Source organism: Neoarius graeffei, chromosome 21, assembly GCF_027579695.1.
Source record: "Neoarius graeffei isolate fNeoGra1 chromosome 21, fNeoGra1.pri, whole genome shotgun sequence".
NCBI lineage: Eukaryota > Metazoa > Chordata > Actinopteri > Siluriformes > Ariidae > Neoarius > Neoarius graeffei.
The window spans coordinates 15,456,973-15,484,079 of NC_083589.1; the positions used below are offsets into that span (position 1 = coordinate 15,456,973).

General features: G+C 43.3%; 1 protein-coding gene across 6 annotated transcripts in view; it reads right to left on the reverse strand.

Moving 5' to 3' along the window:
• pphln1 (periphilin 1) overlaps positions 1–27,107 on the reverse strand; it is a 105,050-nt gene that overhangs the window by 34,009 nt on the left and 43,934 nt on the right. For all 6 annotated transcript variants that reach the window (XM_060902744.1, XM_060902743.1, XM_060902740.1 and 3 more), the window contains one exon: positions 2,609–2,784. In XM_060902744.1, coding sequence (XP_060758727.1) covers positions 2,609–2,784 — 176 coding nt within the window. The remainder of the gene's footprint in view (positions 1–2,608; positions 2,785–27,107) is intronic.

Genomic DNA, 27,107 nt, shown 5'->3' on the forward strand with positions numbered 1-27,107 from the left:
TAGGCCTCCAGTCTCTTTATGATTTGACCATGTGGGCAAGTGCTCAGCCACTTCATAATTTTTTTATGGAGGAGAGCATATTGATTTACCAACTTTGTCAAAATTTTTTTTATCTAGCTCAAATGCCTTCATAGTGAAAAAAATTTGCAAATTAGGGTACCGTAACATGGCGCGAACCCGTATTTGCATATTCAGAAAGCAATACATCAGCTCTGAATGGAAGCATAAAGCTCAAATTTGGTATTTACAATATTTGGCACCCCAAAATAATGGATCAACTTTGAAAGACAGATTACTGAGCTTATTTTTTCTTTCATGGCATCATAAATTTAGCAATTCAGTCATCAACGCAATTTTGTTACAAAGTTTTGAAGAGCTGTACTCCGAGAGTAAATTGAGAGATAATTTTGATATTTCAGAATTTACTTTCTCTAAGTAAAATATATTTATCAGGATGGGGGTTTCTCTCTCAAAGCAGGTGAAATCTTGCATGGTGCAGTAAAGCGTATACTTAGTCTAGTATTAAATTAATAGTGCTTAGTTCAGTAGCTAAAACAACTTAGGCAATATGTATTTTTCTTAATCTGTTCATTTCATTAGAGGCATTAATAGGGCAAGGGAATTGTTGTTATAACAATTTTAGACAAGCTGATCATGAGTCACTGCAGTTTAAAAATAGATCTGATATCAAGAGTAACTGCTCATTGTTTTAAATGTGGCTGATGATGTAATCAGCTGCTGCACATAAAGAAATTGGAGTCACCTGTTCACTTGCCAGTGTATATATTGTATCAGTGAGGAGTGCATGTATTGCTTTGTTTGGAGTAATTAATTACAGCTTATGCAGTTCTGATTAACAATTATGGAGGAAGAATCAGGAAGTATTGAATTGAAAGAATGCAGTATTGGAAAAAAAGTTAGAACGAGAATGTCATAAGAAGACATATACAAGACTGCGTGGGTTGTTGCCAGTTATAGGAAACATCATGCAAAGGAATGATGATGAACAGGATGTTTATGTTAACTTTATGAAAGAACACAGAGGAAACAAATTTTCTTGGCCTCCAGAAAACCAAAAGGACGAGTGCTGGGTGCCATTCCAGTATATTATGTGTAACGCTAGTGGCAGGCGATACAAGCTTGCTGAAACAGACTTAAAAAAAGTTAAAGATATTTTCCTGAAATTCAAAAGTTGAAAACTACTGTGAAATTCTTGGAAAAATCTTCCCATTAGACACATGATATACATGTACATGTGTGCTTTGGATATGGATTTGAAGGTGAAGAATTTTAAGTACTGTCAAGTACTGTTAAAAACTTTGTATTTTTGCTGTTTTTTTGTAATTATACAAAGTAAATCTGATGATGGTTATTAATGCGTATTTTATGCTAATTGTAGAATAAAAACCCTTTCTTTTTACCAGGCATATTGTTTCTATAATATCAATTGAATATTGCGATGATGACTGAATTGCTAAATTTATGATGCCATGAAAGAAAAAATAAGCTCAGTAATCTGTCTTTCAAAGTTGATCCATTATTTTGGGGTGCCAAATATTGTAAATACGAAATTTGAGCTTTATGCTTCCATTCAGAGCTGATATATTGCTTTCTGAATATGCAAATACAGGTTCAAAATTGGTTTGTGCCATGTTACGGTACCCTACTTTGCAAATTTTTTTCACTATGAAGGCATTTGAGCTAGATAAAAAAAAATTGACAAAGTTGGTATATCAATATGCTCTCCTCCATAAAAAAAATTATGAAGTGGCTGAGCACTTGCCTACATGGTCAAATCATAAAGAGACTGGAGGCCTATTTTTGACATTCTACGATCATGTTCAATTTTCAAGAGTCAATAATTCAAAAACCCTTCAAGTTATGACCACAATGTTTTACACACATATAACTAGTACCCCAGATATGTGTATTCTACAATATGAAGATTATCCACTGATTCCCTTCTTTAGTACAGCTCTTTGAAATTTTGTAATTTTTTGCGAGAATGGACAAACTGTCATTTTTGTGATGCTACAGAATGAAAAATTAGCTCTGTATCCCATTTTTTAAATTTACTACTGTATCTGGGGTGCCCAAATAGGGTGTATTCCAAATTTGAGCTTTATATCTGCATTTTTAGCTGAGATAATGCCTTTTAAAAATGAAAAAAAAAAAAAAAAGCTCAAAATGCATTCGCGAGTGTAAAATAGGATTGTGGGTACCCTTATTAAAAAAAAAAATAAATAAATAAATATTATATATATATATATATATATATATATATATATAAAAACTACTTGGAATTAAGCAGAAATATTTTGCATGTGTTCATCAGACATATGTGGGTACTTGTAAAAAAAAATAATAATAATCATGAGAATCCGAGTCGGTGACCCAGGAAGATTTTGGAAAATCTGATGATTTCACACGGAATGACCCTACTGCCTTTACTGATGAGCCAAGAACATATTCGATGTTGAAAATATTAAATGCTTTCTTTTAAGTTACATTGCCCTATCTTATTTTGTGGGAAAAGTGTCTTTTTTCCATTAGTATATGCCAAGAGCTACATTCAAGTGTAGCCTAGAACAATCTAGACAGAGCATACTTTTTCCCAGAGGAGGCTGGTATGTGTGGCTCTTGCCCCGGTCTGGAGAGTAGCTTCGACTGCTAATGCTAGATCCGGAGCGGCTGTGTGGGGAAGGAGACACATCCTGCCGAGTAGGGGAGCATTCGTGGACTGGAGGAAAGGGTGCTTTGCGCCGCAGACCTTCCCTCTCTTCCCTGTGGGTCAGAAGCATATAGACACACAGCAGTGAAAACGAGCAAATGGAAATTTTGTACAAAAGACAATAAAATTGAACATTTAGGGCCTTTACAGCATGTTACTGAGGTCAGTACCAAAAAGTGCCCTTGTAAAATCTTTACACCAAAGACCAACATACAGCGTCCTCCACAATTATTGGCACCCCTTGGAAAGAGAAGTAAAATGGGTTAAAAAAAAAAAAAATCCACCTTTTGTTGAACTAGCTTTATCGGACACTGAAGCTTTAGAAAAATCCAAACTTTAATGGCCATAAAAATATACCAATGAAGAGCAAACTAGCTCACTGTTACACATAATACATTCGTATAGAGATATTCAGATATGTACGAAACCCAAGAATGGTCGTGCGTGCAAAAATTTTAATGGTTTTCTTGCGATAAGATAATTTTGTTGTGTCGAGATAAGAAAGCTTATTTTCTTGTGATATAGTTATTTAATAATCATTCATTCTTAATAGCTTTTAAAAAATATATTTATTTTGTTGTTATGTAGCCTTGTTATTTATCTATTTTTATTTATCTTTTTTTCCATTCATTCATGCTCAGTATTAGCAACAGATATTGTGTGCAAAGGGTAGGGACTTGATTAAGGCTTATTATCTGCGCTTACTGGGAATTCCTTGTTCATGGGGAATAACTGCAATTCCCAGTCCTAATCCTGAATGGAGCTCAGCGGATTTCCCACACCTCTTGGCGGAGGGGAGATACACGCTGATCCAATCAGTGTGGCACACATGCAGCCCTGGATTTCTAAGGACATCACACATGATTTCATTCATTCAGGCTGTCAAAAATGTAGAAATGAAAAATAAATAAATAAATAAATAACCACATAATACAAAATGAATAAATATTAAATAAAATGTAATTACCAACAATTAATTTATTATTAACTTTTTATCACAAGAAAATGAGCTTTGTTATCTCAAGATAATTTTCTCACTATCATGAGAAAACAGCATTAAAATAATTACTGCAAACGTGGCTGTTCTCAGCTTCTATAGACACGTACTGTATGTAGTGAGGAATTAATACAGAAATTGCACACATTCATATTCAAACATTTCTAGAAAAACAAAAATACTTTGCATGCATTTATTGAAAGTATATTGAAAATTAGCTTGACTGCTTACACTATTTAAGTCAGTCACTTAAGCCAGTTTATTTGCATAGCACTTCTAACAAAAGCCATCATCACAAAGCAGCTTTACAGAAAAATAAAGACTTACAACATGAGCTAATTTTATCCCTTAAAAAAAAAAATTTATCCATCCTTGATGAGCAAGACTGTGGCGACATTGGCAAGGAAAACCTCCTTCAGATGACATATAAAAGAGACCTTGAGAGGAACCAGACTCAAAAGAGAACCCATCCTCAATTGGGTGATAACAGATAGCATGATTATACAGTAAATAACTTGCTTCTATAACTGTGCCCGAGATAGTCACGAAGTACAACTGTGTGACCAGGAAAATCATAGTTTTAGTATGAAGTCTATTTTGTAGAAGTTATCTCCTGTTCATTGATGGAGACTTCAGTGCAAGACTGTTCATGACATCTGCAGTCCTAAAGTTATCATGGCAACTGTAGTCCTCAGTCATCATAGCAAAACTAAGTGTCCAGAGCCATCTTCCAAGTGCATCCTTCAACTGTCCATATGGGGCCATCCTCCACAGTCACAATGCGATGAGACTCCAGCCAGTTGTAGGGCATCAGGATAGATCAGGCAGGTCCGAAGAGCAGAAGAGGCCAGCATCACTGGTGTCTCAGGATCGACATGTAACTCAACAGAGACAAAGAGACAGAGAGGGAGGAAAAAAAACAAAACCTAAAACACAGGTTGTTGGATATGCCTGGTGTTGCTTAATGGTTATGAGCAGGATACAGTTTGCACTGAGTGTAAGCATCCAGCAAAACTAAAGGCCAATTTATGCTGACAACCCAGTCCTCGCAGATAGCGTCGCAGACAGTGTCTGCGTAGCCCCCCCACCTTCGCAGACGCTCTGCGCGCACCTCCCAAAAATTGTGACCACCGCAGAAGCCTCGCAGACAGCGCCGCAGACAAGACAGCTCTGACTGGTCCACTCTACATCCGCTGTACACGCACTTCCGCTTCCCTACTTTCCCGGTTTGGTTTTTCTTCACGACCGGCATTTTTAAAAACACGAGCAAAGATGGAGCAGCACGAAGAGTGGTTGATTGAGGAAGTACGTACATCTATACGACTCCAGTTCTAGTCATTATAAAAAAAAAAAAAAGTTCGTCATTATAAGTATATAGATATAAAGTTATAGTGGAGGATAAACACTCCACTAACCACACCCACCAACTACTCCTAGCAACTTCGCGCCCCCTTGCGTTGTGCTGGTGAATAACATCGCGCACGCCTATTACTCCCGCTCAACAATAAATTACAACTGTCTGCGAAAAGCTATCTGCGAAAGCCTTGTCGCAAGAGCATGCAGAGGCCTTAACTGAGAGCATAACCGAAAGGGAGAGCAAGAAGGTAACATGGACATGAGAGAGCCCTGGGACATAAAGCAGCCAACCATTCCACCATCAAACAAACCTGAGTGAACGTGTGTGTGTGTGTGTGTGTGTGTGTGTGTGTGTGTGCACACGCATCGATACATCCCAGTTTACCAAAATACTATGCCTGAAAACCCTCCAGATCTACTCCTTTACAGAATAAAAAGCTATTAACAAAAGGCTTGACTAAACAGATACATTTTCAGCCTAGACTTAAACACTGAGACTGTGTCTGAGTCCCAAACACTACCTGGAAGGCTATTCCATAACTGTGGGGCTTTGTAAGGAAAGCCTCTGCCCCCTGATGTAGTCTTCACTATATGAGGTGCCAAAAGATAGCCTGCACCTTTTGATCCAAAAGGTGATAAAGGACCAGCAGTTCGCTTACATACTGTCGGGAGAGACCATTCAGTGCTATCTTATCCACACTGCAGTGGCTCCCAATCAGATTTCGCATTGATTATAACCCCTTGAATATAATGTGTACAATTGTACACATTAAGTTCCATAGCATGAAGTTCCATGGCGTTTTTCCTTGTGTCCAAAGGGGATAAAATGGTCAATAGTACCATTTTATCCGCTTTGGACACAATGAAAAATGCCATGGAACTTCATGCTATGGAACTTAATGTGTACAATTGTACACATTATATCCGAAGGTTATAATCAATGCGAAATCTGATTGGGAGCCACTGCAGTGTGGATAAGATAGGGGTGATTTAGTCATATCTTCTAATTCTAATAAAGACTCTTGCTGCTGCATTTTGAACTAACTGGAGCTTGTCTATGCACTTATTGAAACATCCAGACAGCATGAACAAATTTTTCTGCAAAAGCATGAACTAATTTTTCTGTCGTGTAGTGACATTATATTTATTATAGCAATATTTCTGAGATTAAAGAAACCTATCTTCATCATGTTATCGAGATGAGTTTCAAACAAAAGCCTGGAGTCAATAATCACCCCGAGGTCTTTTACTGCTGTACATGAAGAAACAGAAAGGCCATCCAGAGTTAATATGTAATCAGAAAACCTACTTCTAGCTGCATGTGGTCCTAGTACAAGTACTTCTGTCTTGTCAGAGTTAAGCAGAAGAAAGTTAATAAGCATCCAGTGTCTAATGTCCTTTAAAATATTCCTCAATTTTTTTTAAGCTGGTGTCTCTCATCTGGCTTTGCAGAAATATCCAACTGTGTGTCGTCAGCATAACAGTGGAAGCTAATACCATGTTTCGGAATAATATCACCCAGAGGTAACATTTCAAAAGAAAAAAAAAGCAGAGGGCTTAAGACAGAACCTTGTGGAACACCAAACTTTACTTTACATAGGAAAAGTGCCATTTGCTTCAGCAAACTGATAGTGATCAGTTAACTAAGAACTGAACCAGGAGAGGGCTGTTCCCTTAACTGCCACATCATTTTCTAGTCTATCCAGAAGAACGGAATGATCAATGGTGTCAAAGGCTACACTAAGGTCAAGCATTACAAGCAGGGAGACACAGCCCTGATCAGGTGCCAAAAGTAGGTCATTTAGATTAGATATTTACTATTTTAACCAGTGCTGTGCATAACCAGTGCTATGATGAAGGATAAATCCTGACTGATGCATCTCATGGATGTTATTCCTTTGTAGATATGGGCATAACTGCTGTGTCACAGCCTTTTCTAGGGCCTTGGAGATAAAGGGGAAGTTTGATATTGGCCTGCAATTGAACAGCTGACAGGAGTCAGGGTCAGGTCTTTTTTTTTAATCATGGGTTGGATAACTGCTAGTTTAAAGGATTTGGGTGCATAGCCAATTCTAAGGGAAGAACTGATTATGTTTAGAAGAGGTTCAATTGCTTCTGGTACTGTCTGAAGAGTCATGTAGGTAATGGATCTAATACACAAGTTGAAGATTTTGATGTGAAAATTAATGAAACCAGTTTGATTGCTTGAAGAGGAGTAAAACATTCTAATTGCTCATCTGATAGTTATATTTTCAGGGTAAGTACCTACAGGGTTACTTAAATTGTCTGGCCTTAAATTAGTAGTCTGAAATTTTTTTGTCAGATATTTTCAATTTTGTCATTGAAAAAAAAATCATGAAGTCATTGCTACTACATACTGCAGGTGTGCATGCATCTATAGTGGTCTTTTTCCAAGTTAATTTTGCTACAGTATTAAATAAGAATGTAGGATTATTTTCGTTATCCTCTATTAGGGTGGAGAGATACACTGATCTAGCTGCACTAAGAGTTTTTCTATACTTCAGGAGGCTCTCCTTCCATGCCAATTTTAATACTACCAATTTTGTTTGGCACCATTTACATTCTAATTTTCAAGTGGTCTGTTTTAAAGTGCGAGTGTAATCATTATACCAGGGTGCTATTTTTCTCTCTCTAATCATTTTTTCTTTTAAGTGGCGCTACATTACCTAAAGTATTGCAGAACATTAACTCTAAGCATTCAGTTGCCTGATCAAGTTCTGTGGGAACTGACTGTGATCCAATCAAAGTTGATAACTCTGGGAAACTATTTAGAGAAGGGAAAAAAAAAAAAAAACCTTTGAATAGTTGACTTGAATGTAAGGTGCATATATTATTGCTAATACACTTGTGTTCAAAATAATAGCAGTCCAACACGACTAACCAGATCAATCACTGTTTTTGGTGGAAATTATATTACTACATGGCAAATAATTTACCAGTAGGTGTAGTAGAGTCATAGAAAACCAACAGACCCAACATTCATGATATGCATGCTCCTGAGTCTGTGTAATCAAATAATTAAGTGAAAGGGACGTGTTCAAAATAATAGCAGTGTGGAGTTCAATTAGTGAGGTCATTCATTCTGTGAAAAAACAGATGTCAATCAGGTGGCCCTAATTTAAGGATGAAGCCAGCACATGTTGTACATCCATTTCTCTCTGAAAACCTGAGAAACATGGGTCGTTCCAGACATTGTTCAGAAGAACAGCGTGCTTTGATTAAAACGTTGATTGGAGAGGGAAAAACGTATACTGTAAAGAAGTGCAGAAAATGATGGGTTGCTCGGCTAAAATGATCTCCAGTGCTTTAAAATGGACAGCAAAACCAGAGAGACGTGGAAGAAAACAGAAGACTACCATTCGAATGGATCGAAGAATAGCCAGAATGGCAAAGACTCAGCCAATGATCAGCTCCAGGGTGATCAAAGACGGTCTGAAGTTACCTGTGAGTACTGTGACAATTAGAAGATGCCTGTGTGAAGTTAATCTATCGGCAAGAAGCCCCCGCAAAGTTCCACTGTTAAAAAAAAGACGTGGTGAAGAGGATACAATTTGCCAAAGAACACATCGACTGGCCTAAAGAGAAATGGAAAAACATTTTGTGGACTGATGAAAGTAAAATTGTTCTTTTTGGGTGCAAGAGCCGCAGACAGTTTTTCAGACGACCACCAAACACTGAATTCAAGCCACAGTACACTCTGAAGACAGTGAAGCATGGTGGTGCAAGCATCATGATATGGGGATGTTTCTCTTACTATGCTGTTGGGCCCATTTATCGCATACCAGGGATCATGGATCAGTTTGCCTCGTCTCGTCTCGTCTCGTCTTCTTCCGCTTTATCCGGGACCGGGTCGCGGAGGCAGCAGTCTAAGCAGGGAAGCCCAAACTTCCCTTTCCCCAGACACCTCGGCCAGCTCCTCGGGAAGAACACCGAGGCGTTCCCAGGCCAGCCGAGAGACATAGTCCCTCCAGCGTGTCCTGGGTCTTCCCCGGGGCCTCCTCCCGGGGGGACATGCCTGGAACACCTCCCCAGGGAGGCGTCCAGGAGGCATCCGAAAAAGATGCCCGAGCCACCTCAGCTGATTCCTCTCGATGTGGAGCAGCAGCGGCTCTACTCCGAGCTCCTCCCGAGTGACTGTGCTTCTCACCCTATCTCTAAGGGAGCGCCCAGCCACCCTGCGAAGGAAACTCATTTCGGCCGCTTGTATCCGCGATCTTGTCCTTTCGGTCATTACCCAAAGCTCATGACCATAGGTGAGAGTCGGAACGTAGATCGACCGGTAAATTGAGAGCTTCGCCTTTTGGCTCAGCTCCTTCTTCACCACAACGGACCGGTAAAGCGACCGCATCACTGCGGAGGCTGCACCGATCCGCCTGTCGATCTCACGCTCCATCCTTCCCTCACTCGTGAACAAGATCCCGAGATACTTAAACTCCTCCACTTGAGGCAGAACTTCTCCACCAACCTGGAGAGGGCAAGCCACCCTTTTCCGGTCGAGAACCATGGCCTCGGACTTGGAGGTGCTGATTCTCATCCCAGCCGCTTCACACTCGACTGCAAACCGCCCCAGTGCATGCTGAAGGTCCTGGTTTGAAGAAGCCAACAGGACAACATCATCCGCAAAAAGCAGAGATGAAATCCTGTGGTTCCCAAACAGGATTCCTTCTGGCCCCTGGCTGCGCCTAGAAATTCTGTCCATAAAAATTATGAACAGAACCGGTGACAAAGGGCAGCCCTGCCGGAGTCCAACATGCACTGGGAACAGGTCTGACTTACTGCCGGCAATGCGAACCAGACTCCTGCTCCGTTCGTACAGGGACCGGACAGCCCTTAGCAAAGAGCCCCGAACCCCATACTCCCGAAGCACCCCCCACAGAATACTACGGGGGACACGGTCGAATGCCTTCTCCAGATCCACAAAGCACATGTGGACTGGTTGGGCAAACTCCCATGAACCCTCGAGCACCCTATGAAGGGTATAGAGCTGGTCCAGTGTTCCGCGACCAGGACGAAAACCGCATTGTTCCTCCTGGATCCGAGGTTCGACTATTGGTCGAATTCTCCTCTCCAGTACCCTGGAGTAAACCTTCCCTGGGAGGCTGAGAAGTGTGATTCCCCTATAATTGGGGCACACTCTCCGGTCCCCTTTCTTAAAAAGAGGGACCACCACCCCAGTCTGCCACTCCAGAGGCACTGTCCCTGACCGCCACGCGATGTTGCAGAGGCGTGTCAACCAAGACAGCCCCACAACATCCAGAGACTTGAGATACTCAGGGCGGATCTCATCCACCCCCGGTGCCTTGCCACCGAGGAGCTTGCAAACCACCTCAGTGACTTCGGCTTGGGTAATGGACGAGTCCACCTCTGAGTCATCAGCCTCAGTCTCCTCAGTGGAAGACATGACGGTGGGATTGAGGAGATCCTCAAAGTATTCCTTCCACCGCCCGACAATGTCCCCAGTCGAGGTCAACAGCTCCCCACCCGCACTGTAAACAGTGTTGGCAGAGTACTGCTTCCCCCTCCTGAGGCGCCGGACGGTTTGCCAGAATTTCTTCGAGGCCGACCGATAGTCCTTCTCCATGGCCTCCCCGAACTCCTCCCAGTTCCGAGTTTTTGCCTCCGCAACTGCCCGAGCTGCAGCACGCCTGGCCTGCCGATACCCGTCAGCTGCCTCGGGAGTCCTGGAGGTTAACATGGCCCGATAGGACTCCTTCTTCAGCTTGACGGCATCCCTTACTTCTGGTGTCCACCACCGGGTTCGGGGATTGCCGCCACGACAGGCACCGGAGACCTTGCGGCCACAGCTCCGAACAGCTGCGTCCACAATGGAGGTAGAGAACATGGTCCACTCAGACTCAATGTCCCCCGCCTCCCTCGGAAGCTGGGAAAAGCTCTCCCGGAGGTGGGAGTTAAAGACCTCCCCGACAGTTCACCAAAACCCCTATGGAGAAAAATCCGAGGACCGTGACGTCGCCCGGGATGACGCAGCCGGGGCCCCACCCTGGAGCCAGGCCCGGGGTTGGGGCTCGTATGCGAGCGCTTGGTGGCCGGGCCTTTGCCCATGGGGCCCGGCCGGGCTCAGCCCGAAGAGCTGACGTGGGCCCGACCTCCTGTGGGTTCACCACCCACAGAGGTAGCAGTAGGGGACTGGTGCAATGTGGATTGGGTGGCAGTCGAAGGCAGGGGCCTCGACGACCTGATCCCCGGACACAGCGGCTGGCTGTTGGGACATGGAATGTCACTTCGCTGGGGGGGAAAGAGCCTGAGCTTGTGCGGGAGGTTGAGAGGTACCGGCTAGAGATAGTCGGGCTCACCTCCACGCACAGCTTGGGCTCTGGAACCCAGCTCCTCGAGAGGGGCTGGACTCTCCACTTCTCTGGAGTCGCCCGTGGTGAGCGGCAGCGGGCTGGTGTGGGCTTGCTTATAGCTCCCCAGCTCAGCCGCCATGTGTTGGAGTTTACCCCAGTGAACGAGAGGGTCGCCTCGCTGCGCCTTCGGATTGGGGCGAGGGCTCTTGCTGTTGTTTGTGCCTATGGCCCAAATAGCAGTATAGAGTATCCGGCCTTCTTGGAGTCCCTGGGAGAGGTACTGAGGAGTGCTCAGACTGGGGACTCCATTGTGTTACTGGGGGACTTCAATGCTCACGTGGGAGATGACAGTGACACCTGGAGGGGCGTGGTTGGGAGGAACGGCCTCCCCGATCTGAACCCGAGTGGTGTTTTGTTATTGGACTTCTGTGCTAGTCATGGTTTGTCCATAACGAACACCATGTTCGAGCATAGGGGTGTCCATAAGTGCACGTGGCACCAGGACACCTTAGGTCGGAGGTCAATGATAGACCTTGTAGTCGTTTCATCTGATCTCCGGCCCTATGTCTTGGACACTCGGGTGAAGAGAGGGGCTGAGCTGTCAACTGATCACCACCTGGTGGTGAGTTGGATCCGCTGGCGGAGGAGGAAGCTGGACAGACCTGGCAGGCCCAAACGTATGGTGAGGGTCTGCTGGGAACGTCTGGCCGAGCACTCTGTCGGGGAGGATCAGTTTGCATATATCAAAATACTTGAGGAGGTCATGTTGCCTTATGCTGAAGAGGAAATGCCCTTGAAATAGGTGTTTCAACAAGACAACGACCCCAAACACACCAGTAAGCGAGCAGCATCAGGGTTCAAGACCAACAAAATGAAAGTTATGGAGTGGCCAGCCCAATCCCCGGACCTTAATCCGATAGAAAACTTGTGGGGTGACATCAAAAATGCTGTTTCTGAGGCAAAACCAAGAAATGCAGAGGAATTGTGGAATGTTGTCAAATCATCCTGGGCTGGAATACCTGTTCACAGGTGCCAGAAGTTCTCAGAAACCGTGGTTCTACAACTAAATATTAGTTTAGTGATTCACAGGAATACTAAATCCTTAAGATTTTTTCAGTTTATACAGTAAATATTTGGAGTTTGTAATGAAAAATGCAGACACTGCTATTTTTCTGAACAGCCCAATGTTCATTTTTCTTCATTTTCTGTAAAGTAATTAAAATATGTGACCCCTCACCGAATCCAGGGACACATGTCGGCCGAAACGAATCAGAGATAATCGCAAAAGAAGCATTTTTTTTCGAAATTTGTGGTTTTTGTTTTTTTCCATCATGTTGTGCAAGTTGAGATCTTGAAGAATGCAATCAGTATTTCAGATAATAGATTGTTTTGTTGGAAAAGCATACATTTTTTTTGTTGCAAATTGTCTCGTTTTTGTCAGGACTGTAGCCTGCTGGGGGGTGTGGGTAAATTACCATATGGGCCATTCACATGAAGATTTAAGTCTTTTTTTTTTTTTTTCCCGCGAATCAGCTGTATGATCCGGGCTGAGCGCATGGCTACTTAGCTGCATACAGGCGTGTGATTTCACTATGGAATGAGTTACTAAATAGAGTGCAGAGGACCTGACACATCGCGAAGCAAACAGACACACGGTATTTACATCGGAGATAAACATTTCTAGCAAAAAAAACCGCAACCTCGTTTTCCAGATTGAATGGAATACTTGAATGATCGGATTATACACGGACCGTTCTAGGACTACATTATTCCATCGGAGGCATTGGTGTGTGCAAGGCGGCGTTTCTCTTTCTGATGGGGTAAGTTTATTAATCTAAGGCTGTGTGGTTATTTTTGCATGTAACGGAGAGTGTTGTGGTTTGATTAAGCCTAGGTCACAACCAGACGTACGATTTTTTGGCCGTGTGATTTTTGGCGTTTCCCAAATCGCTGCGTTTTTTTTTTTTTGTTCATGGAGAAAGATGCGCGTTGGCCGTAAGTTTGTCTTGCAACCTGAAAAAAACGTAAGCGCCCGTAGAGTTTGTTTGACATGACAAAGAACCTCTGCGGCCGGTCTGCGGCTCGAAAATCAGCACATCCCACCACGCTCTCGTGCTTTTCACGCGCGCTCTCGTGCGTAGACCGGCCGTAGGAGCGCGGTACGGCCGGTTGTGACCGAGGCTTTACATGAAACTAGTGTTGTGTTAGTTGTGTCATCATTGTGCTAACTTTCTTTCTTACGGTGTGAGTAATTTTTCAACCACAAAACGTTAAAGTATACTTTAGGACTTATTTTTGTACTTCATAATTGTGTTGGGCATACTTTGCATGGAAGGAAAATTGACGTGGTGATCTTTGTTTACATGAAAGTAGTATCGTGCTAGCTTGTAGGGGGTAGGGCTTTCCTTAATGTCATGCAAATGAGCACCATTATGTGCCTGCCCTACACCCAGAGTAGCTGAGATGGAAAACTTTGAGGGCGATTTTCTCCCTTTCCTGTTTTAAGAAGTATAGACCCTTCCCACTGACATCACCGGAAACCGGAAGTAAACAGACCCTGCACCATATTGGAAGACCAACAAACTCGTGATCAGGGGGAAATAACGGCAGCGCACGGAATTTAAACCCACGAGGCACTTGATTCATCATAAACCTACATAAACCTGTGCTGTGTTAGGGTGTTCCAACAAAGCTGATGGGAAACGTGAAAAGAAGTCGTTCTTCAGAATACCAGCTGTGATTGAGACACAAGGGGAGCAAACTAAGGAGCTTTCTGCCAGGAGACAGAGAATAAGTGCATTACTGAGTGTCTGCGAGCAAAGGAGAGCCTGAACGTTGCAACCTCCCTATTGGCTGTTTATAAAAATGTATCAATTGTTGCCCTTCATCGCGGACTAGAGAGACGAGACCTGATGAGTTAGTTCGTTGGTAGCAGAACAAAATGTCTGGACACAAATCAGGTTTTCAGAAAAGGACAGAAAATAAACGCAGGGTCGAAAATACAAAAAAGGAGGCAGAAAATGCAAAACGAGTTTTAAGGTAGGACAAATGGTTACTTTTCTGAGGCAGCCCGCCGTGGCTGCAGGCTTTCAGTTGTGTCATTGAATGGTTACTTTTCTGAGGCAGCCCGCCATGGCTGCCTGCAGGCTTATTTATTTAGATCAACTATTTAGTTAAAATAGTTGATCTAAAATGTTTATAGTTATGTGATGGTCGTCCTCAGTGTTCGAACTATGCCGATATTTTCGGGGGGTCCCTTTTTTCCCTGGGAGGTGCTTGCGCTTGTCTTGGACCGCGGATCTCCAAACACATGAGAAGCCTATCTTATGCACATATCACGCGGACTCCACACCTCCACACACGCATCGCATCTGAAGTCATAACTCATCAGGGGAAATCGTGTCCGCATTGGCATGTTCAAAAAACAACCTCGCGTCAACAATGATACCACACGCAAGAAAAAAAAAAAACAGTCAGGCTATTCAACAACCAACCTGGCAGCAGCAGTCGTTGTCATATCGGTTTATTTTATCTTTGATGTAAACACAACACTTCGGATATGCAAATGCTTCCCGTTACACACAATTGCTATGTCAATAAACAATCATTTTGCCAATATTTTAGAGACCCCTCAACATTTCCCAAATCATGTTTTCAAGGGATCTCATGTCTGTTTCAGGGGATCTCGGATCCCCCGAGTACCCCCGTAATTCGAACACTGGTTGTCCTGATTTAGACTGGTGTGTTTTGTTTTTTTTTTTTTTTGGGGGGGGGGGGGGGGGTGCGCGATGTTGCACCCGGGTCCAGATTAGGGCAGAACCGGCCCTGGCTACATTTCAGGTGTAGTTTGTTTTATGTATGTATGTACTTGCATAGATGTGTACTTGGTCTTCCAATATGGCGACTACCGAAATCTCGCAGCGTGGTGACATCATGCGGGATCCCTCTATACACTTTCAAAAGGCCACACATTCTTCAAATATTGTCAGATCTCCACATGGAAGGCATCATTGGAAAGCTTAGAAACTGTACTTTCTGAATCTGTCAATAACTCAAAATGCCCCCGGGCAGACATGTGTCCCTGGATTCTGTGATCTGCCACATATTCATACATTTTTCTTCATGTTTTGATGTAGAATATAATGTGCAGTGTTCCCAATGCATGGAAATAAAAACTATTATAAGGATTTTGAGCTTTACTCACGTTTTTAAACACACTGCTATTATTTTGAACACAACTGTACATATTTTGAATAAGATGAAAGATGGCTGCCACTCTCTTCCGGTGCCCCTCGAGAGTGGCAGCCAGTTACAGCAGCTCCTCCCTTACTTTTCATTCTTACTTTTTTTTTTTACCTTTTTTAATGTTCTTTTTAAGTTTTTCACAGCTTACTTAGTTTCTTTTAGCTACTATTTATTTTACTACACGAACTATGTTCGGAACACTTGTGTTTTTTCTGCTTGTTTGTGGACTTTTGTTCGCGCTCACGTCGGGGGAGCCGGCACACAGCCATGGGTCTATTGTTTACACCAGGGAACAGCTGCTAGCACTCAGTAACACTGCTGTGATCTCCGAGGAGATTCCAGACATACCATGGGAATTGAGGCGGAGAAGGGGAAAAACATGCCAGTGCGGAGCGTCGTGCCAGAAAGAGACGCTACAAACCAGTCCTTCCAGCTGTTATCATGGGGAATGTAAGATCTCTTCCTAATAAAATGGATGAGTTATCAGCGCTGACTCAGCACCAGCGGGAATACCGGCAGTGTAGTCTGATGCTGTTTACAGAGACATGGCTAACTGAGCTAACTTCGGATGCTAACATCGCGCTTGATGGCTTCCAAATTTGGCATGCAGATAGTACAAAGGAGAGCGGTAAGAGGAAAGGAGGAGGACTGGCTGTGTTTATCATCAACGATAGATGGTGTAACCCGGGACACATCACTATTAAAGATAAAATCTGCAATAAGGATATTTAACTGTTAGCCATTAGCATGAGGCCGTATTATTTACCAAGGGAATTTTCACATATTGCGATAACTGCTTACATTTCCCCCTCTGCTGACGTGAACACGGCATGCGACATCATCCACTCAGCACAAGTGGACTGCAGACACAGCATCCACAGGCTCTCATCCTGATCTCTGGGGATTTTAACCATGCTTCCCTGTCCTCCACTCTCCCCAACTTCAAACAGTACATAACATGCAGCACAAGAGACAATAAGACACTGGATCTGTTTTATGCCAACACCAAGGAAGCATTTCGTACGTCACCCCTCTCCCCGGGCAAAATCAGATCACAACTTGGTGCATCTCCTGCCAGTCTACAAACTGTTCACAGACATCGTCAATACACAACAGGTGAAAAGCTGGACTGATGAGGCTTTGAAAGACTGCTTTGGCACTACAGACTGGGATGTTCTCCGTGAGCCCCATGAGGACAGACAGCCTCACGAGCTGCATCACGGACTACATAAATTTCTCTGTGGAGAACACTGTGCCCACTAAAACAGTATAGTGCTTCTCAAACAACAAACCCTGGGTCACTCCTGAGCTGAAGGCTCTCCTGAATGAGAAGAGAGTATTCAGATCAGGAAACAGAGAGGAATTGAAGAGGGTACAGAAGGACCAGAGAAGAAAGATCAGGGAAGGCAAAGACCGCTACAGGAGGAGGATGGAAGACCAGCTGCAGCAAAGCAATGTGAGTGAAGTCTGGAGGGGCCTTAAAACCATCTCAGGGATGAAGGAGTCCAATAGGCAGCTTGGAGGGGAGTTGTAATGGGCAAACGACCTGAACAACTTCTTTAAAAGATTTGATCAGGCACCGGCCCTTCCCCCAGATCAGCCCACTGTTACTGCTTCTGTCTCTTCTTGGTCATTGTCATCCAGCCCACAGACCTCCTTCTCACCCTCTCAGCACCCCTCAACCATCATACCCCCAGCTCAGTGCTTCACACCTCCATGCGTAACACCAAGCACTCAGCTGTGCTCTTCTTTGCCTTTCGACAGAGGACAAGTCAAGAGGGTATGGAGTAAGATGAAGGCAAGAAAGGCTGCAGGTCCTGATGGCATCAACCCTGGGCTCCTGAGGCATTGTGCTGACCAGCTGTGTGGAATAATGCGGGAACATTTTCAACTTGAGCCTGGAACAGGAAAGAGTGCCGGTCCTTTGGAAGACGTCATGCGTAGTTCCGATACCAAAAACTGCACACCCCACTGAGATAAACGGATATAGACCAGTGGCGCTGACCTCTCACCTGATGAAGGCTCTGGAAAGACTTGTTCTGGCACATCTCCGCACACTGGTGGGGCCAGCTATGGATCCCCTGCAGTTCACCTACCAGCCAGGCATCAGGGTGGAAGATGCAGTCATAGATCTCATACGACAGTCATAGATCTTCATAGAGCTCTCTCTCTCTCATCTTGAAAAGGCAGAAAGTACTGTTAGAATCATGTTCTTTGATCTATCCAGTGCCTTCAACACCATCCAGTCGACTCTTCTGAGGAGCAAGATGGAGAGCACAGGGGTGGACCATCATTTTACCTTGTGGACTATGGACTCTCTCACAAACGGACCACAGTACGTGAGACTAAAGGACTGTGTGTCAGACACCATTCTTTGTAGCACAGGGGCTCCACAGGGGATAGTCCTGGCCCCATTTCTGTTCACACTTTATACTGCAGACTTTAGATACAAATACCTGCCATCTACAGAAGTTCTCTGATGACACTGCTATTGTGGGCTATATCCTAAATGGTGATGGCGAGTACAGAGAAAGAACAAGGAACTTTGTGGACTGGTGCCAACGGAACTCCCTCCAGATCAATACAAAGTAAAACCAAGGAACTGGTGGTGGATTTCTGCAGGACGAGGTTCTCTTCACCTACCCCAGTGAACATTCAAGGAAAGGACATTGAGAACGTTAGGAGCTACAAGTACCTGGGTGTTCATCTGAACAATAAACTGGACTGATCACACACACACGCCCTGTATAAGAAAGGCCAGAGCAGACTCCACTGAGTCTGCTGAGGAGGCTCAGGGCCTTTGGAGTACAGGGTCCACTTCTGAACTCTTTATGACTCTGTGGTGGCATCAGCCATATTCTATGGAGTTGTCTTTTGGGGAAGCAGTATCAAAGGCAGAGAGGAAAAAACTGAACAAACTGATAAGGAAGGCAGGATCTGTCCTGGGCTGTGCACTGGACTCAGTGGATGTAGTGGGGGAGAGGAGTATGTTGGCAAAGTTGTCATCCTTAATGGCAAACACCTCCCATCCACTGCAGGAGACAGTAGCAGCACTGGGCAGTTAGTCCATCTGCAGTGTGTTAAGGAGAGATACAGCAGCTCCTTCCTCCCTACTCCTGTGAGACTGTACAACCGGCACCTCACCAAGCACAGCACCAGACACTCCTCACAATAATGAGCAATACTGTCCAGATGACTTCTACATCCATAGAAAGCCCTCTGAACATACAGTGCTACTTGAAAGTTTGTGAACCCTTTAAAATTTTCTACATTTCTGCGTAAATATGACCTAAAACATCATCAGATTTTCACACAAGTCCTAAAAGTAGATAAAGATAACTCAGTTAAACAAATGAGAAAAATATTATACTTGGTCATTTATTTATTGAGGAAAATGATCCAATATTACATATCTGTGAGTGGCAAAAGTATGTGAACCTCTAAGATTAGCAGTTAATTTGAAGGTAAAATCTGAGTGAGCACCATGTTTTATTTAAAGAACAGGGATCTATCAAAGTCTGATCTTCACAACACACGTTTGTGGAAGTGTATCATGGCATGAACAAAGGAGATTTCTGAGGACCTCAGAAAAAGCATTGTTGATGCTCATCAGGCTGGAAAAGGTTACAAAACCATCTCTAAAGAGTTTGGACTCCACCAATCCACAGTCAGACAGATTGTGTACGAATAGAGGAAATTCAAGACCATTGTTACCCTCCCCAGGAGTGGTCGACCAACAAAGATCACTCCAAGAGCAAGGCATGTAATATTCGGCAAGGTCACAAAGGACCCCAGGGTAACTTCTGAGCAACTGAACGCCTCTCTCACATTGGCCAATGTTAATGTTCATGAGTCCACCATCAGGAGAACACTGAACAACAACGGTGTGCATGGCAGGGTTGCAAGGAGAAAGCCACTGCTCTCCAAAAATAACATTGCTGCTTGTCTGCAATTTGCTAAAGATCACGTGAACAAGCCAGAAGGCTATTGGAAAAATGTTTTGTGGACGGATGAAACCAAAATAGAACTTTTTGGTTTAAATGAGAAAAGTGTTATGGTTGGAGAAAGGAAAACACTCCATTCCAGCATAAGAACCTTATCCCATCTGTGAAACATGGTGGTGGTAGTATCATGGTTTGGGCCTGTTTTGCTGCATCTGGGCCAGGATGGCTTGCCATCATTGATGGAACAATTAATTCTGAATTATACCAGTGAATTCTAAAGAAAAATGTCAAGACAACTGTCCATGAACTGAATCTCAAGAGGGACCATGCAGCAAGACAACGACCCTAAGCACACGAGTCGTTCTACCAAAGAATGGTTAAAGAAGAATAAAAGTTAATGTTTTGGAATGGCCAAGTCAAAGTCCTGATCTTAATCCAATCAAAATGTTGTGGAAGGACCTGAAGTGAGCAGTTCATGTGAGGAAACCCACCAACATCCCTGAGTTGAAGCCGTTCTGTACGGAGGAATGGGCTAAAATTCCTCCAAGCCGGTGTGCAGGACTGATTAACAGTTACCGAAAACGTTTAGTTGCAGTTATTGCTGCACGAGGGGGGTCCACACCAGATACTGAAAGCAAAGGTTCACATACTTTTGCCACTCACAGATATGCAATATTGGATCATTTTCCTCAATAAATAAGTGACCAAATGTAATATTTTTTGTCTCATTTGTTTAACTGGGTTCTCTTTATCTACTTTTAGGACTTGTGTGAACATCTGATGTTTTAGGTCATATTTATGCAGAAATATAGAAAATTCTAAAGGGTTCACAAATTTTCAAGCACCACTGTATACTGTGTGCACTGACTGTCAGCATCAGTACTTGACAGCAAACTGCTAGCTACACATGGTTAAAATGGCTCTTGTGCAATATACCTACTTACTTGTGCAATACTATCTGGGTAATACTGGTAATAATATCTGTGCAATACGTACATGTGCAATATACTTATGTTAACTACATATCTACAAACCTGTTAATTTATGCAAATTTGTTATTTTTAAATCTCTAAATTTGTAGTTTATTTCTTTTATATATATATCCTTTTTGTATACTTGGTACTTTTGCACTACTCCTTCACTGCCTTATCTTTTTCTCTTTATATATTTTGCTGCTGTAACAATGTAAATTTCCCCTTGTGGGATAATAAAAGGCCATCTTATCTTATGAGATAATAATCTGAGATAGCTTCAGACTGTGGAAGTGTGACTATATTTAATCCGAATGTTAGTATTAGATCGAGAGTGTGACCACCATTATGGGTAGGTCATACGACATTCTGATAAACCCCTACTGAATCTAGAATGAACACAAACACCATTTTCAGAGGGTCTTCCAAATTATCTCAGAGAATATTCAAGTTTCCAACAACTAAGGCTTTGTCTAAGGAAATAACCAGGTCTGAGATGAAATCCTCAAATTCAGAAAAAAAAATTCAGAATATGGCCCAGGGGGTCTGTAACGTAAGTAACAGAATTGACTGGGTCAACTTATTTTTGTGGCTACGTATGTTAGTATGAAGAACTTCAAACGTATTGAATTTATAACCATGTTTTTGCGTTACACCTTGATAATCATTATAAATAACTGCAATGCCTCCTCCTTTGCCAGTTAGAAGAGGCTGGTGTATATAATTATATCCAGGAGGACTAGCTTCATTTAAAGCTACACACTCATTTGGTTTAATCCATGTTTCTGTTAAACACAATAGTGGCAGATCACAGAATCCAGGGACACATGTCTGCCCGGGGGCATTTTAAGTTACTGACAGATTCAGAAAGTACAGTTTCTAAGCTTTCCAATGATGCCTTCCATGTGGAGATCTGACAATATTTGAAGAATGTGTGGCCTTTTGAAAGTGTATACTTAAAACAGAAAAGGGAGAAAATTGCCCTCAAAGTTTTCCATCTCAGCTACTCTGGGTGTAGGACGGGCACATAATGGTGCCCATTTGCATGATATTAAGGAAAGCTCTACCCTCTACTAGCTAGCACGATACTACTTTCATGTAAACAAAGATCACCACGTCAATTTTCCTTCCATGCAAAGTATGCCCAAAACAATTATGAAGTACAAAAATAAGTCCTAAAGTATACTTTAACGTTTTGTGGTTGAAAAATTACTCGCACCGTAAGAAAGATAGCACGATGATGACACAACTAACACAACACTAGTTTCATGTAAAGCCTCGGTCACAACCGGCCGTACCGTGCTCCTACGGCCGGTCTACACGCAAAAAAACGCAAGAAACACACAGAGTGCGCGCATGAAACGCACGAGAGCGCGCGTGTGATGTGCTGATTTTCGAGCCGCAGCCCGGCCACAGAGGTTCTTTGTCATGTCAAACAAACTCTACGGGCACTTACGTTTTTTTCAGGTTGCAAGACAAACTTACGGCCAACGCGCATCTTTCTCCATGAACAAAAAAAACGCAGCGATTGGGAAACGCCAAAAATCACACGGCCAAAAAATCGTAAGTCCGTGTTGTGGCTTAACCAAACCACAACACTCTCCATTACATGCAAAAATAACCACACAGCCTTAGATTAATAAACTTGCCCCATCAGAAAGAGAAACGGCGCCTTGCACACACCAACGCCTCCGATGGAATGTAATCCTAGAACGGTCCGTGTATCATCCGATCATTCAAGTATTCCATTCAATCTGGAAAACGAGGTTGCGTTTTTTTTTGCTAGAAATGTTTATCTCCGATGTAAATACCGAGTGTTTCAGCTCCTCTGCGCTCTGTTTAGTAACTCATTCCATAGTGAAATTACATGCTTGTATGCAGCTAAGTAGCCATGCGCTCAGCCCATATCATACAGCTGATTCGCGGAAAAAAAAAAAAAAAAAAAGACTTAAATCTTCATGTGAATGGCCCATATGGTAATTTACCCACACCCCCCAGCAGGCTACAGTCCTGACAAAAATGAGACAATTTGCAACAAAACATGTATGCTTTTCCAACAAAACAATCTATTATCTGAAATACTGATTGCATTCTTCAAGATCTCAACTTGCACATGATGGAAAAAAAACAAAAATCACAAATTTCGAAAAAAAAATGCTTCTTTTGCGATCATCTCGAATTCGTTTCGGCCGACATGTGTCCCTGGATTTGGTGAGGGGTCACAATACATTAAACTCCTGATCAGTAATAAGTTTATGAACAATTTGCGCTTTAGATGCAAGAGATCTCATATTTAATCAAAACCTTTCAATCAATCAAAGGAGCTGGCAGTGTCTGTATATTCAGTACGATCAAATGTTCTAGTAATCTAATTAATAGAACACACTCTCTGAGCACTTCTACTTTTGTATAGCTCGGGGAACAGACAGACAGACTCGATATAGTGGAACCTGAGTGACGACTCTGCGCAGCTAGCAGACAGTCGGCTCTGGATTGTCACAAGTAGGCCTGTTCTGAGACTATGAGCTAGGCTGCAAGAAATGAGAGAGCACCTGCCCTCACAGGCCAACCTTCCCCTCAAAATTACCCCAATTATCTATAAAATCCACAGTGTTTTCAAAGCACCACCTGGGCAACCAGCAGTTCAGCGACCACAAGCTGCTGTGAGCTACATCGCCACACCGCATTGGGATGGGGCAAGAACCTACTACAGCATCGGATGTCGCCTTTGCCAATTTAAACACCTCTACAAAAAGTTACTCTCAGTAACCTCAGACTGACAAAGTTGTATATTGTTAGCTCCTGCATGGATAACTCTTCGAGAACCTGTGCTTGCCTAGGACCTGCTATATCCGGTGCTCTAGCTCCTGGGTAAAGCTGCTGGTGCCCCGAAATTGCTGGTGCCTAGATAATTTCACATGCCATAAGATAAAGTCTCATCTAACCAGAGCTCTTTCAGGTTTCTCAGCAGGTGCTTCACTGCAGAGAGCAAACCTGTTTGACACATGAAGCAGAGAGGAGTGGCGCTCCCGTGGGTGAGCCTCAGCGGTAGCTTTGGCCCTGCAGTTATGCCACCGAGTTGTCACCCATTTGCCCCACTGTGAAGGCCCTAATGCTGGAGTGGGGAGATTGTTAACTCCACCCAGGACATACAGACTGTCCTCTACAAAAACTACAGGGTTCTCACTCACTAATCCTCTCTAGAGTCTGGATGTGCACCTCTAAAGCTGTAATCTTCTCCACCAGTTGGGCAAGCTCTCCCTCCCCTGGGCAGATCAGATCACAACCTGGTCTCTCTCAAGCCCTTTATATATCTGTAGTCCAAAGGCAACCAGTGATCACTAGAACTGTCCGGATGTGGTCACAGGAAGCTGAGGTGACTCTACAGGGCTGTTGTAAGGCAAATGACCGAGACATTCTCTGTAATGCACATGGGGAGGACCTGCAGAATTCCAGACTGCATAATAGATGAAATTAATTTTTTGCATGGATAGTATTATCTCCATGGTACACTGTTTCCCCAATAATAAACCATAGGCGACTAAGGACATTAAAAGGTGCCCTTCCACCAAAAACATTTAATACTGGCTCTTTTTGAAATACCATAGTTCACTCCAAGTTGAATATGTATGCTGCATGTGAAAATGTAATTCTACTCCCATTCCCTGTATTAGCTTATGAAAGAAAATAGTCGAAAAACGAGCGGATCAGAAAAAGCCATACGAAGTGACGTCACTTCAAAAATTAGTATTCATCGCCTCGCCCACCTTGGCTTACGACCACCCACGGGAAGAAAGCACGAGGAGAGAGACGTAATTCGCCCCGAGGCGCGGAGCGGTGCAGACCGCCGCTCAGCCACGCCCCCGCTGCCACATCCACATTGTTATTGGTCAAAACATCGATGTCAAGACCATAATAGCCAATCGAAACAGTTTTTACAAAAAGACACCCACATCCGCTTGTTCTGACCCACTGGAGGTAGCATCACAGTGCTGTTAGCCAATCAGAGGTAACATGTTTACATGTCATGAATATTAATGAGTAAGAGCTAAAATCCTGTCGTTCTCCTGCCACCCACTCCTCCACCAAACTAGAACAGCCTGAAACAGGAGAACCACAGCATTTTTTTTTCCCACCAAAACCGGCTCACAGGGCATTCATTCATACTAGAGACCACCGCACAATTAATGAAAAAACGATGCAAGGGGACCTTTAAAAGGCATTACTGAACAGGAAGAAGGCTGCCTTCAGGAGTGGAGACAAGTCACAAAGTCACTGAAGAGGCTGGTCTTGAAGCACCTCCGTTCAGTAGTAGAAGCATCACTGGACCCCCTGCAGTTTGCCTACAAACCCCATATTGGAGTGGAAGACGGCATCATCTTTCTGCTACACAAGGCTTACACTCATTTAGAGGAGAAAGGCAGCATTGTGGGAGTCATTTTTTTTTTTTTTTACTTTTCCAGTGCTTTTAACACAATAAGACCTGCCCTGCTTGATGATAAGCTTCTGAAGATGCAGGTGAATGCTCCTCTAGTGGTCTGGATCACCAACTACCTCACAGGAAGGCCACAGTATGTGAGGCTGGAAAACAACATGTTGGACATTATCATGAGCAGCATGGGGTACCCTCAGAGGATGGTCCGGTCTCCCTTCCTGTTCACAGACTACAGACTTCAGATACTGCTCACAGTCTTGCCACCTGCAGAAGTTTTCGGACAACTCTGCCATTGTGGGCTGTATCAGCAGGGGATAGGAGGCTGAGTATAGGAGTGTGGTGGACAGGTTTGTGGAGTGGTGCAGATGGAACCACCTGCAACTCAACATTGCAAAGCCTGAGGAGCTGGTGGGGAACTTTAGGAAGCAAAGGACCAGTCTGAGCCCAGTCATCATTGAGGGAATGGAGGTGGACATTGTGGAGGAATACAGGTACCTGGGTGTCCACATAGACAGTAAACTGGACTGGAGGGGAAAACAAAAAACACATGCCCTATAGAAGAAAGATCAGAGCCACCTGTATTTCCTCAGGAGACTCAGGTATTTCAATGTCTGAAGAACCATGCTGCAGATATTTTATCACTCTGTGGTGATCAGCGTCATTTTCTATGCTGCAGTGTGCTGGGGCAACAGGGTGAAGGCAGCTGATGCTAACAGACTCCACAAGCTCATCAGGAAAGCTGGGTCTGTCCTGGGAGTGAAACTAGAGTTGTTGGTGGAGGTGCCAGAGAGGAGGATGCTGAAGGAACTTCTCAGTATTATGGAGAATCCTTCCTACCCCCTGTAGTATGCTCTGGCTCCATCCCAATGCGGTGTGGCGATATTGCTTGCAGCAGGTTATGGTCGCTGAACTGCTGGTTGTCCAGGTGGTGCTCTGAAAACAGTGTGGGCTATATAGATAATTGGGCTAATTTTGAGGGCACTGCTGGCCTGTTAGGGCAGGACGGTATCTATCCCACTCGGGAAGGTACTGCTCTCATTTCTTGCAGCATAGGTCATAGTCTCAAAACAGGCCTAGTTAATTTCTGACAATCCAGAGCCAAGGTCAGGGACCAGACGAACAGGGTAAACCGACTGTCTGCTAGCTGCAGAGTAGTCACTAAGGGTCCACTACATGGAGACTGTCTGTTCCCTGAGCTAAACAAAAAAGTAGAAATATTCAGAGAGTTTGTTCCAGTAACCTAATCAATATAAAATTAGATCATACTGACTGTACAGCTGACTGTACTGACTTTGATCTAAAGGTGGGGCTAATAAATATTAGAACTCTTACATCTAAAGCACTAATGGTTAATGAACTTATTACTGATCTGGAGTTTAATGTACTGTGTTTAACTGAAACATGGATTAAGCCAAATGAATATATAGCATTAAAATGAAGCTAGTCCTCCTGGATACAGTTATATACACCAGCCTTGTCTAACTGGCAGAGGAGGAAGCATCATGGTTATTTATAATGATTATCTAGGCATAACACACAAACTGGTTTATAAATTTAATACATTTGAAGTTCTTCATACTAATATAATGTATGTAGCCTCAAAAAATAAGTCTACCCAGTTAATTCCATTACTTATTATTTACAGGCTCCCAGGGCCGTATTCTGAGTTTCTTTCTGAATTTGCAGGTTTTATAACAGACATGGTTATTTCCTTCAACAAAGCTTTAGTTGTCGGAGATTCACTTCAATAACCCAGAAGACCCTTTGAAAACAGTGTTTGTGTCCATTTTAGATTCAGTAGGGGTTAATCAGAGTGTCATAGGACCGACCCATAATGGTGGTCACACCCTCGATCTAATACCAACATTTGGGTTAAATGTAGAAAATATAGTCACAGTTCCACAGTCTCAAGTTATCTCAGATCATTATCTCATCTCATTCAAAATATGTCTGAATAATAACATATGCATCTCACCACGCTACTGTATTAAATGTACATTCACATCAACTACTGCAGAAAGTTTTATAAATGATTTCCCAGAGTTATCAACTTTGATTGGGTCACTGTCAGCCCCTGCAGAACTTGATCAGGCAACTGA